This window comes from Larus michahellis, chromosome 1 (assembly GCF_964199755.1).
Source record: "Larus michahellis chromosome 1, bLarMic1.1, whole genome shotgun sequence".
Classification (NCBI taxonomy): domain Eukaryota; kingdom Metazoa; phylum Chordata; class Aves; order Charadriiformes; family Laridae; genus Larus; species Larus michahellis.
This window is the reverse complement of record NC_133896.1, coordinates 152,438,139-152,450,994: the sequence shown is the minus strand read 5'-3', so window position 1 is coordinate 152,450,994 and position 12,856 is coordinate 152,438,139. Positions and strand designations below refer to the sequence as shown.

General features: G+C 42.6%; 1 protein-coding gene across 9 annotated transcripts in view; it reads right to left on the bottom strand.

The window, feature by feature from the left end:
• The window catches only part of MAP4K4 (mitogen-activated protein kinase kinase kinase kinase 4), a 165,068-nt gene that overhangs the window by 49,879 nt on the left and 102,333 nt on the right, over nucleotides 1-12,856 (bottom strand). For all 9 annotated transcript variants that reach the window (XM_074609348.1, XM_074609357.1, XM_074609388.1 and 6 more), the window contains exons 4-8: nucleotides 8,812-8,937; nucleotides 7,896-8,006; nucleotides 4,934-5,024; nucleotides 3,281-3,411; nucleotides 910-964 (exon numbers count right to left, since the gene is read on the bottom strand). In XM_074609348.1, the coding sequence (XP_074465449.1) occupies nucleotides 910-964; nucleotides 3,281-3,411; nucleotides 4,934-5,024; nucleotides 7,896-8,006; nucleotides 8,812-8,937 (514 nt within the window). The remainder of the gene's footprint in view (nucleotides 1-909; nucleotides 965-3,280; nucleotides 3,412-4,933; nucleotides 5,025-7,895; nucleotides 8,007-8,811; nucleotides 8,938-12,856) is intronic.

The window sequence follows — 12,856 nt, the reverse complement described above, 5'->3', positions numbered from 1 at the left end:
ACTGTGGCATGGTGGTTGTTTATGCGTAAAAGAAATTAACTCACTCACTTTTAGGTACCTTAGGCTGTTATTTGTCAAATACAGAGCTCCAGTTGGGGGTGAGGGTAAGAATCTTTGCTAGTTCAATAAGGACTTTCATAAAAATTACCAAAGCATCATGCCTAATTACTTTTATTTTTAAATCCTTCTGTCCTCCTCACACGTAGCTGCTGTTTGCTCTGATATTCAGAAAGAATAACTATGTGAGGGGAAAATAAGGTATAAAGAGTTGTGCATTTTTGGTTTCCAGGTTTCTCTCTCAAAAATACCATGTCAACTGATTAAGTATTGTCAAGCAGGGAGCAGTCGGTTCAATACTTTGTGTTGAAGACAGATTTACAGTTTAAGTCATCTCACTGCTAAGGAAGACCAACACCACCCACTGATGAGTGGAAACAAAAGGAGAAGCAATATTAGCATTACCCAGACCGACGGAAAGCCAATGCAGAAACAATTGCTACAGATGCTTTTTTCATTAAGGTCGGTTTTCTCGAGGCCCTACTGCCCCTTTCCCCAGTTGAAGTTTCAGCATCCCAGGCCAGGCCATATACAAATTGGGACACAACTCCAAAACACAATATACTACCCACAGGAAGGAAGTCTGACACTCAATTAGCTTCCAAATATTCCTGCTATAGAAATTAAATTACTGCAGTCTGCACTGTAGTCCTTAAACACAATCCTATCTTTATCAAAAGCATTGCTATTTATGGGATTTTATATTTATAGGGCAGGCAAAACCAAAGAGAACAGAAATAACATGAGGATACTTTCCGAAACCTCAAAACTAGGCTTGGATTACAACCAGCATCTCCCAAGTATACATTTCAGTCTTAATCAGCCCATTGGAGAGGCATATGTATCACTTACGGGGAGCTCCTTCTGCCATCTCTATGGCTGTAATGCCGCATGACCAAAGGTCACTCTGCATAAAAAGAGAGAGACCATATGTTAGTAGGTGGATTTACCCATTCAGACAGTAAGACAGTACTATTTACAGAGGCCCTGTAGGTGAGACTGAAACCAAATACCAAAGCTATTTAAACAATATAAGCTACTTTTTTTTTTTTGGTAACAGTATCATAAAATCCTACTTGTCATATAATACCTATATCTACACAAATGCACACACATATTCATACAGATTATGCGAATGACCCGTTCTAATAACACATAAAAATATATTCACATTAGGACAATGAAAAATACCTTGGCCCCAAAGCTAAGTCTATGAAACAACAGAATTTTCAATCCTTGTTTACAAAGGACCAAACATTTCCCTATGGTACATTCACAGAAAACACGGTATGCATTTCCCCAAACAAAAGATGGAGATATGAAGACTGCAGGGTAAAAAAAACCCAAACCTGGCAGGTCTTTTTCAGTGTCTAAACCAGAAAATAAGCAAACAAATACAGATTACTGGAATACGCCTAGTCCTGAACGTTCATCTATTCCCAATAGTCAAATAATAGTTTTATCTAGGAGAATAGCCATCACTGATAAACTTGCAAGAAGCCTCTGTTGGACATGTTGCTTGGAGCCAAAGCAAACCTTCCTTCCCTTATCACCTCAGCTTTGTTTGAAATGTTACAGAACAAGAGTCCTTCAGTGGGAGCCTTTCGAGGTACCACCTCTGGCCAGTGCCCCTGCCGACGGAGAGCCTGGGGGAGAGCCAGGAGGGTCACACACAGGCAAGAGCTGGAAGAGTCCTGGAGAGGAACCAACTCCAGAGACTGCCGCAGCTTATGGGGCAAAACGCTGGAGGAGGCTGCTGAAAGAGAGCTGTTCTTCAGCAAAGCAGTCTTCACTGCTTGTCAGAATTATGACTTCTTAAAAAAATCAGTCAAAACCAATGAGCAAATAAGCTCCTCTTGTGCTACAAGCAGAGAAGCATTTCTAATGATTGTCTCATCTTCTCTTGGTCCAATCCAGCCATTTAAGCTAAACTGCACAGCCTCATGATCTGACAAAATCTTTCAACCTTTCATTTTTTGGGGGAGAGAGCCCTCCGGGCTCCACCAGGATCAATAAACTGGTGTTTTCAGAGGCAAGAGGAGTTATTTTTCACATCACTACCACATTAACAGATATTGCAGTTTTTCTCCTTTATTGGATCATTTAATAGCCACCCTTCCTTCCTAATAACTCCATCTGCAAAGATATAAAGCATTATCTTTGGTAAAATGAGATGTATGTAAAAAGCTATTACCAAGATGTAAAAAGTGATTCGATCAAGAGAAATAGGATCAATCTGATCCATCTTACTTAGTCAAAAGGTACAAAAACACCAATTCAAATAATCTGGTTTTTTTTATATAGATTTACACATACACAAACATACTGCTAGCTAACACCACTATCAATCTCAGCAAATTGATATAATTTATATTCAGCTCTAAAATTCATTGTACGGCTTTAATCACAGGCTTTCTGATATCTTCATTGCCCTTCTTCGTTAAAAGTTGGAACAACTGCATTAGTCTAAGTGAAGATTTTTTAAAAAGTGTTATTGTCTTTTTAATTTCCTTGTGCTTTCATTAAAGCAACCTGAGAAGAACTAAGATTAGACTAGCAATTTCACTAGAGAGTGATGCTTTCACTAGAGAAATTTAACTTTAAATACACATAAGTAATATTCTTAAGTGTAGCGCAAATATCATCAAGCCAATTATAGTTTTGCAGTAATTAAATCTTTGGTTTGCAGCAAACTATGTAAAAAATTGTCTTTGTTGAGAAATGTTGCGATGGAAAAATTTTTCTCAACACGTATGTGTATCTTGAAATCAGGAACAGACACGGTTTAAAGAGCTCGTTCTGTACTTCACTGGCTCTCCAGACGGTGGTTTCATTTAAGGCAACACCTAAAATGCATTGTTCTGGGTTACTACAATAACTGGGACATAGTTTAACACAATTTAAAGTACAATCATTATACAAATTGAGAACACAAGCATTTCCAGTTAAACTCTTTGCTTTCTCTGAGCACATACAGCACACTGAAGTCCTACTCCTTATGCCTCGAAGCTACAATACAAGTAACAGCACCTGTTGAAGGTCACAATTTGGCAGTGACCCATATCTTGTACTCCTATAATAAGAATATACCTACACAAAATAATATTACTCCTACAAAGCATAAGAAGTCTCAAAAACTGCCGTTGTTCATGGATGTTCATACTGCAAGTGCAGGGTTTTTGTATGTTGGGGTGTTTTTATTCTGTGAACAAGACTCTCTTACTCTGTAATCATACGTAGCATCTGGATTTTCATCACAGGCAATAACTTCTGGAGCCATCCAGTACGGAGTTCCAATAAAAGTGTTTCTCCTGCCAACTGTCCTGTCCAGCTGAGCGCTCACACCAAAATCCACTGCGGGTGGGAAAAAAGTAAAATAAAATAAGAGGGGAAAAATAATGCAGTGCTTACTTCTGTAAGGTGATTTGGAACTAAAACCCTGTGGACATTCCACATGGGAGGACCATGCTAAGGAGAAATATAATGACTAATACTGAGGCAGCCAAGCCCTTGCGGTTCACATGTGCTTGGGCCACAAGTGTAAAGAGACATGGCAGTGTACGACCACCTCTCCTGCACCTCTCACCGGCCTGCCTGTAAGGAGGGAGCTTACAGCTGCAAAAATACTGCCTGGGAGGCTGAGGAAGGGCCATTCTCTTCCCAACTGCTGAAACCAAGCACCTTTGCCTATAGAGGGGGAGCTGCTTCCCAGAGGTACCTCTCATGCTATGGGAAAACCACACGCATAAACACGTCTCCTTTTCAGCTGTCCACCTTTTCTGCTCTAAAATTGAACAGCAAAAATCATCGGTGGCTCAGTGAATTGCTCTCTGCACTCTCTGCACAAAGCAGACGCATCGATAGGAGCAAAAGACGTGGATTATTCCAGAGGTGCCAACTTTGAGCACATACGCACACGGGTTGCAAAAGAGATGCCCATTTCATCACCGGGCAATTACGTTACAGGGGTGTTGTCCTCCCCTCAGTTCTCCCGCTCACGAAAACAGGGATATATGCCTTTCTGTACCAGCAACTGCATCTGCTCTAGGAGGGCCTGTGTCAGCTTCACTGCATCCATCATCTGAGTGACACCTACAAACTGGTGTAGATGAGCTCGGTGGGACCAACGGTTTGGGATTGACCGTGCTCTACTTTGGACCAAAAGGAGGAAAGCTCTCCCAAGAGCTTCCTCCTCCAGCAGCCGAGACATCTTCCCATGCCTCGTGCTGCAGGAAGGTGTAATGCAAAACAGAAGGGATGTGGGCTGGGTGGGAGGGCTTCAGTATGGCTCTATATTTAACCAAAAAAAGGTGGCGAATATAGCGTGATACAAACACAGAAGGTTAAAGCGTGCAGTAACTGGAAGATACAGATTAGAGAGAAGGAAAAAGAGTTCGTCCACTTGGAAGGGAAAGAAGAGGCCAGGGATGAGCACGGTTTTCAGCAGGCATGCCAGAGCCGGAGCTGCATTTTGAACTTGATGCCACAGCTCCCTCGAGTGTGCCGTCCAGATCGTATTTTTGTGTCCAGAACCTGCACAGCAGGTGCTATTTTAATTAAAGCCAAATAGAAGAGTGACTTCCCGAGCCCAGAATAAAGGGAACCAGAAACAACCCAAGTCACGCATGGCTCGGTGGGGGGCACAAAACGGTCCCCTTACCGATTCCAGCATGAAAGCCAACATCTTCTAACAGAATGCATGCCATCCTCCCAAAGGAAGAGGAAATACGCGCAGGGCCGTGATTCATGCGGGAGCAGTGACAGAGCGCACATGCTCCACAACATGTTGCAGGGCTCTTAGAGGATAAAATCAGTTTGGGAACATTGGAAAACAAAGGCTGAACAAATGTGGAAGTGGACACATGCGCCTACTTACCGAGTTTCACTTCTGCATTCTCTGTTAACAACACGTTTTGCCCTTTGATATCCCTGTGAATCACATGATGGGCATGAAGATGTGCCAACCCCTGCGTTAAGGAGAGGAAGGAGAGGACATTCAGGCCCATAGCTTAGCAACAGCCTACCCGTACCCAGCGCCCCCACTGCCCATCCCACTGGGTCTCAGGCTCTTGGTCCCATTACCCACGGGAGCCTTGTATCACCACACCGCCCGCGCATAGCTTTTGGGCATGGAGCAGGTACACAGGCCCCAGGTGACACACACCCTGCCACCTAAATACAGCCCAACATCTGCACTGTGCAAACGCCTCTCGGCTGGCACATGAAGGAAGCTCCCAGACAGTCTCCGTGCAGTGACACCATAAATGACATCAAGTGTCAAGTGTACGTCACTGGCATCTGACACACACACACAGGGTCACCCAGAATTTTGTCCGGCGAAGGAGGGTGGAGGGAAAAAAGAGGCAGGACCAGCATGCATGCATGCACCCCGGAGGAGGTGGGAGGGTGATGGCGAGGGACGACTGACGACAGACAAAAGCTCTGCTACAAAGCTGCAGTTCTCTTCTCTAGCCTCCATAAGTATGAAGCTAGATAATTGTTCCTCAGGAAAAAAAAAAAAAAACATGCAAAAGAAAGAAAAAAAAAAAACAGACAAAAAAGGCATGAGCATTATACTTTCCAAAGGAAACAAAACCTCCTGGCATACGGTGCTTTTTGTTGAGACAGCACCTGGATGCATGCCCCAAAGCGTTAGCCATGTGGAGGTGGAGGGAGGGCTGAGGAAGACATATGTTGCATTTTACTCTCTAATGTAATTGGGAGAACAACAGGCAACCCTCTTAGCAACTGCCTGTATTTTGGTTTCTTCTCAGCTCTCTGCTCGGAAAATTGTAGTCTCCGGTGGGATTGCCTTGCCTGTTTGTGTTGCCCTCATAGGCTTTTAATGTTTTATGAAAAATAAAGAAATAGAACCTTTACAGCTGCAAGAGGTTAAGAGAGTAGTGGTTGCTGTAGAGAAAAATTTCCTAACACATGTTCTTCATTAAATGATCATTTACCAGTTTGCCTACATAACCATTGGGCCATTTTCTTTTTTTTTTTTTTAAAACAGTTAATAAGCGTGACAAAAAAACCACCATCCCCAGCTCCTCCCCACACATGTCACAAGCACATCAAGTGAGCGGCTGATGTCCCCGAGACCCTTCGCTGGCTGCTGATGCTAAGTGTGCTCTTATTTTTCACAGGAATAAAGGCTTTTCCACAGCTTCACACAGGATACTTTTTAAAGCCTTCTGCTACGCCGACCCAGCCAGAGAGATAATCGTCTGTTCTCTGCAGAGAACCACCTAACCTTAGTTGAAAAACACATTTGGGTTTGGGAAGGGCTGGGAGGAGACAGAGGGGCACTCCTCCATTTTCCTGCTGTCCCCAGGCCACTCCAACCACACAAGGACCCTCACCTTTTGTCTCCACCTGCACCAAACTTTGGCACTTCGTCTCATTTTAACTTTCTGTTACACAACCTCTCTCCTCAGTTTCTGACAAACTCAGTATCGAATCAGGTTTTGCAACACCTCATAGCAATGTGAGTTTAGCATTCCTTTTTTCCAGATATTCCAGTTCCTGCTAGCAAGCAATTAAGGCTCCTTTTGCAAATCTCTCACAGGAATGAGAAAATAGCTTTCACCTAACTCTTTTCTAAGGTAAATCACTTTTTCGTTTTCTCAGTGAGCATGATTGCTTTACCTAAGGAGAACTCAGGATGAATGCCACATAGCATGCAATACCTCCAAGGTCACACAGTTCTCAAATCAAGCATAAGCTCGGTCCTGCACAAGTTAGTTTCCCCCATATTAAAGCATGCTATCCGTTTTATTTGATATAAAACCATCAGTAGGTATTCAACTTTTTTTCTTCTCCCTTGTAAACAACTTAAAATTGTTTAATTGAGCTTAAAACAGCTCAAACGCCAGCAGCCAGACTCTCTCCTAGCATTTGGAATTAGAGCAAGAGACCACAATCGTACATCTCCCTCCCTCACCATCTTAAAAATTGCCAAGGCGGAGCAAATGTGTAACACAGACAACAGCAGCACTGATTTATGCAAGAGCCAGTGGTGGTTTCCTTTAACATAAAGCCCTTCAGAACTTCATTTATGATGAGGCAATTGAACAAACATACTGTGTAGTGGTATGGGTAGGAGGCAATTTGTTTTACAAAGAAGCACGAGGAAAACCATACCAGATTTACTTAGCGCAGCAAACAAATGCCAATTCAAAAAGTACTTAAACTGTACCAACTGGAAATTAAGTCTGAAGAGTAATTAGTTAAAGCTTCAGTTTTAGAAAAACTGGTAAGCGGCATCCCTCTTCCTGAGAAACTTTTGCAGCGCCGTCTGCTCGCACTCCGCAGCACGCAGCCACATACGACGTAGCTGCTTTGCTCTAGACAAGCTGCAGGAACATACAATATGCAAGTACATCGCAGCACAGAAGTCCTGACTGCCGGCCTGAGCCAACAGCTCCCTTCTTCCATAGACTTGATTAGGAGCAGAGAAAGACGACTGCAAGCACATTCAGAAAAGCCCACTCCATACCCTGTGGGGCTACGACACTGTTAGAACCTCAAGGCTTCGCAAAAACAGTGTCTTATGGACACTGTTTCACAGCTTCTACAATTGGTAAGGTCACTGGCTCTTCTGCTGGCTTCTCATGACTGAAAATTGCTGTTTTCTGCAAGGCTGCTGTTACAATACAGTACAACTCACACTGAGTTAAATGATGTGAAGCAGACATCTATCTGCTCCCACGCACTCTCCAAGCGATGACATGGCTAACGGGATTGATCAGAAACAGCTTCTTGCAGAACCTCAAGCTAGGCTACATCTCTATAAGACTGTTCCTGTGTTTTCATGTGGAGCAGACTATTTTCCTTACCCGGAGAATCTCTCTGGAGATATATGCTATCCAGTCTTCTTTCAGAGTATTCCCTTTCGTATTCTTAACAAGGTCTGTGATAGAGCCTGCTCCACAAAACTCCATAACAAGCTGAAAAACAAATATCAGCATACAACCGACATTAAACACAGTTCCCAGCTGTCTAGCGAAGCAAAATAATCAGGTTGCAACTTTTATTTGGGAAACCCTTGTGAAGCAGAGAATATCATTTATTTTACATCTCTGCCTGGAAAATGGATTCAAACCAAATGTCTCCAATGTGTGTCAGACATATATGGAATATGTCTCACATTAGTTACCACATTTTCAAGGACTGATTTAATCACTGTAATTTAATGCTGGGAATCTGGATTTGCTCAGCTATGCAAAATGCATTAGCAGCAACAGGAGTAAGAGCACATCCAACGCTGAAGGAATCAAATTGATCACACCATTGCAATACATCTTATTCTTTTAACTCCCATGTATTTATGGAAGAACATGTATTGATGTCTGTACCCTGCCATTTCAAATCCAAACTTCAGTCCTCTAGAGGGTGTAGATGAGGTGGGATGAGAAATGCAATGGGTACAATTCTCAAGTGCAGCTTTCTTTTTTCAGCCACACATTCTTACTGCTCAGCTCATCTGCCTTGTTCCCATGAAACTTGTTACTATCCATCTGGGAAATGGGGAAAAAAAAGTTACTTAAAGAGCAAATCCATTGCTAATAGCAAACCTTGGTTCAGCCATCCTCTTAAGGATGCGTGATGAGCCTACGTGATTCACTTGTCTATCTGTTCAGGCAAGCACCAAATTCTATTAGCTTGTCTTTCCACAAGGTGATATTTCTGTCATCCTCAAACTATATCCAAAAGGGAAAGACTTATGAACATGCTTGAGAAATATCTGCTTACCCACAGTTGGTCGTCATGTCCTGGAGGACTTTTCTTAATGAAAGCACCATAATAAGTTGCAATGTTTCTATGATGAGAATATTTCTTCAGCATATTAATCTCCAGTTTGATTTCTTCTTCTTCGTCCTTTGGAAAAAACACAAAACCCCATATGTTTAATACACCACTTGCATTATTTATTTCCTCTCTTCTTTCACACAAGTAGATTTTTCAAAAGTTCAATTTATACCGCATCATTGCTTAGTAAACACATCCTACGTTCATGTCATCAAAATCCTGTTTATTAGGATGGTCTAAAACAGACCTTTACTTTGTCAAGTTTTCAGTAGCGCAAAAAAGCAAATGGAGGATACGCTGGACTCCATCCAATGATGGAGCAGGACAGGATCTGTTTAAAAACCCTGTGCTTGTAATACCTTAAGCAAATACATAGCTAGCAGGCTTTTATTCTACATAACCCAGAGAGCTAGAAAACCAGAAAATTCTGTGAATTTACGATATAGAGTATTATTTCCACCTTCCTCATTTTTTTTTCCCTTTAATTTTGAAAATCGCAACCAGTTATATTTAAATGCCAGGCAGTGGATCAATGAAGCCAGCTGCCGAAGCAGGCCCTCGGAGGTGGGTCCCCCCATGGTGACGGGGTTCCACCTCGGTGCCGGCACTGGGCTGGTGCAGGAAAGCCAAGAGGTGGAGATCAGGAATTCCCCTTTGCTGCGCAGACAAGGCGTTTGCCTCGTGCACAAGTTTCCTTCTCCTCCTCCATCTGCCTCTGTGGAGGAAGAGCAAGTGCATCAGAAAGAGAGAACCGGGAGCCCAGGCGGTAAACAGGATGCTGGGACACAAAGGCAGAAGAAGGATTTCCCCCAGCTCCCCCCGCCTGAGCGAGGTGCCAAGCAGAGAGCAGCTCAGGTGAAGGGAGGTCATCCCTTCAAAGAGCTGAAATAGCTAACACTACGCAACAACTCCCTTAAAACCACCCACAATTCGCTTTTGATGTGACAGTGGGACGCGTTGCACGAAAGGATCCACGCACGCTTTGAGGTGATGTCTGAGCAGGCAGCCAGCAGATACAGAAGAAGAAGGAGGAGCAGACACCACCCCAGCCCCAGCTCTCTCTTACCATACCCAGAGAGTGGGAGCCCTCATCTACCACCTCTCAAGGCAACAAATGAAAAGGCAGCGGTTTACCCCTTTAGGCACAATCTTTATTCGCTTTGCAATTTTCTAGCTTTATATATCTGGGGGGAAATTGTCTACCTTAAATTGATTCCAGGAAGAAACCGAAACCTCTGTTCCCTAGGGTGGCTGGCTGATGGAAACGGTAGCACGTATTTTGATTATCCTGTAATGTCAAAGCTGATTACATGAGAAAATTTTAAGCCTTAAACTTCCTTGCAATTTGTACCACACTAGCAATCAAATATCCTATTCACGACATATGCAGATGTTAATACTAAGTACATGTTAACTATTTATACACACTGGTACGCATGGCTTTAGCGAAAGAAACCACACGATGCTACAAAGCAAACAATTATTTCAAATACACTAATACTGGGATGCAGTGCTTACTCGTAAACTATTATGAGAGAATTCCAAAAATGCACCAGGGATAAACTATTCTTAAATCTTCTCATGACGCATCTTTAAAGTAAAATACTTTGTATTTCTGGAACACTGAATAAAACAGTAAAATAATCTTGTAAATCAAAGTTCCCAGTGAACAGCAGCCTTGGGAGAAAGCGTTATCAGAACAGCTTTTTGAGCCAAAAGCTAACTCAGTACTTCCTCAGCTGCTTCTCTTGTCCTTGCTGTTGTGCGATTTTTTTTATTTAGACCATATGCAAAAAAAAAAAAAAAAAATAGAATACATGTTTGTACTAGAAACTACCACACTGAACTTCGAGTTTAGGCAAAAAAACCTGTAATAGCAGCGTTGTTAAACGTAATGGTTTGGGACTTAATTGCTGATAGGTTAATACCTGTAATTGGATTAATCTGCTGTTTTGTACTGACTTTGTCTACGAAAATTATTTCCTACCCTCAGCACATGAACACAATAGCTTTTACGATACAATGGGCAGGATGTCCTAAAGGTTGTTCACGCTTATCTATTTTAACAATGGCCAACATGACAATGCTTAGACAGGATCTATTTCTGAAAAATAAAATAAATTTTAAAAAAACCACCACAAAAATAATTAAAAAACAAACAAACAAACAAAGAACAAACAACTACAAAAAAAGGTGCACACAGACCCAGCAGGCTGCAGGCAGTTACTGCTCTTTCAGTTCTTCCTCGTGGCTGCGTCAAAGCACCTGCTCAACGGCCTACAGCACCCCCAAGCATCTCGCTTAACTAAGGCTAATAATGGTCCTAAACTCCTATTTCAGCCGTCATTGAGCATTTGTTCACAACAAGGATGGTGTCTCACCTACTGTTCCATCCAGTCCAAATTCCAGCCTACAAAAACAAATGTATTCAGTAATTCCTGCCAGGCTTTGGAGGACTCCACTTACTTAGTGTGGATCGATAAATCCCTGGCACTGAGTCCTGAAGACTTTGTGGCGACAGGAACTATCATGAGGATTAATCAGCACAGAGAAGGCTGCAGTATCACTGCAGTACAGCAGTTGGTGTAAGATAATTAAAAAAATAAAAAAAAATTAAAAATAGGTGGCCAGACCAAAATTGTTCTGTTCCAGATTCAGGAACCTTTTTTTCCAGGGTAAAGTTGATTTCATCCCAATGTGGACATCCGAAAGAGGACAAACAATGTGCACCCTACCGGTGTTTACTTCTCCCCACTAACTACAAAAGGAGGATGAGGTCATTAGCCAAGATCCAGCCACCAATCTTGCAGATGTCTCACATCAGGGCGAGATGAATCCCACCCAAAAATCTCACCGGATAAGACCGTTTCCGCACAGGTCTCCGCACGGACACATGCGTGGCAGGGAGGGCAAGCTGCAGCCTGCAGCAGAGATCCTCCTGTGCAGAGGGAGGTGTTTCGGTAGCCGTCCTGGGATTTGGACAGAAGGTCCCTCACCTCCTCCCGACAACACACGTGCTGCACCCCTGCCACAAACAGTCCCACCATTTGCAGAGGCGCCAGGATCACAAAAGGGGAAAATTAAAACCGACTGAGGCGAGAGACTGTCATTCTCATGAAGGAATACAAAAGTACATCCTTTTTTCTTGGAGGAGAGAGGCAGCTGGTGAGCCCTTCCTAGTGATTTTATGCAGCTGGCATCAATTACCACTTTAAGCCATTATCTATGGATACAAACTCCCACTGAAACCTTCTTTGTCTGGCCTGTGATGGGGCTGGTGTAAGTGTTTTATACTTATACATTCGCTGTCTGTTTGTGACAGCATGTCTGATTACCAGTAATTTTTGCAGTAAGCTATACTTTTGCAAGACTCACGTGGTTAAATCAAGCTTGGAGCGGCTTTCCTCTCCCTTTCCACGCATTTCCCTTCAGAGATTAAATGGACATGTCAGCATCTCTAGGGATGTCTAACTGCAACGCTGTTTTATCAAAACGACTTTGCCTGTAAGATTAAAAACTGCATACGATGCCTGCACAGAAATTCACCTATGTATACTAAGGTAATTTCTAACTATTTGAATTAGCACATTAAAAATAAAACCAGGCGTGTTACCTCTCAGCATGCCACCTAGCGACAACCCGATCAGCTTGCTTATAGCTGTAGCACAAGATCTCCACACTGCCTGCTCTTCCATTCATCATTGCACTCTAAATAACAGATTTTTATTTTTTTTGCACACAGACAGCAAATCAATGACTTGTTATTTTCATTACATTCACCATTTACAAAACTGTGATGACTTAAGTATCTGACCACTTTAAGTATCTGACCATGGTTGCACTGGAGTAACTCCCAGTCAAATAAAAGCTACTAGAGCAGATCCATGGAAGGAATATTAATCTGGACAGCTTAATTATGCAATTTCAACACATTTTCCAAAGGTAACCACCACCCCCACCCCCCCATCATTATTGCAAGAAAATCCTG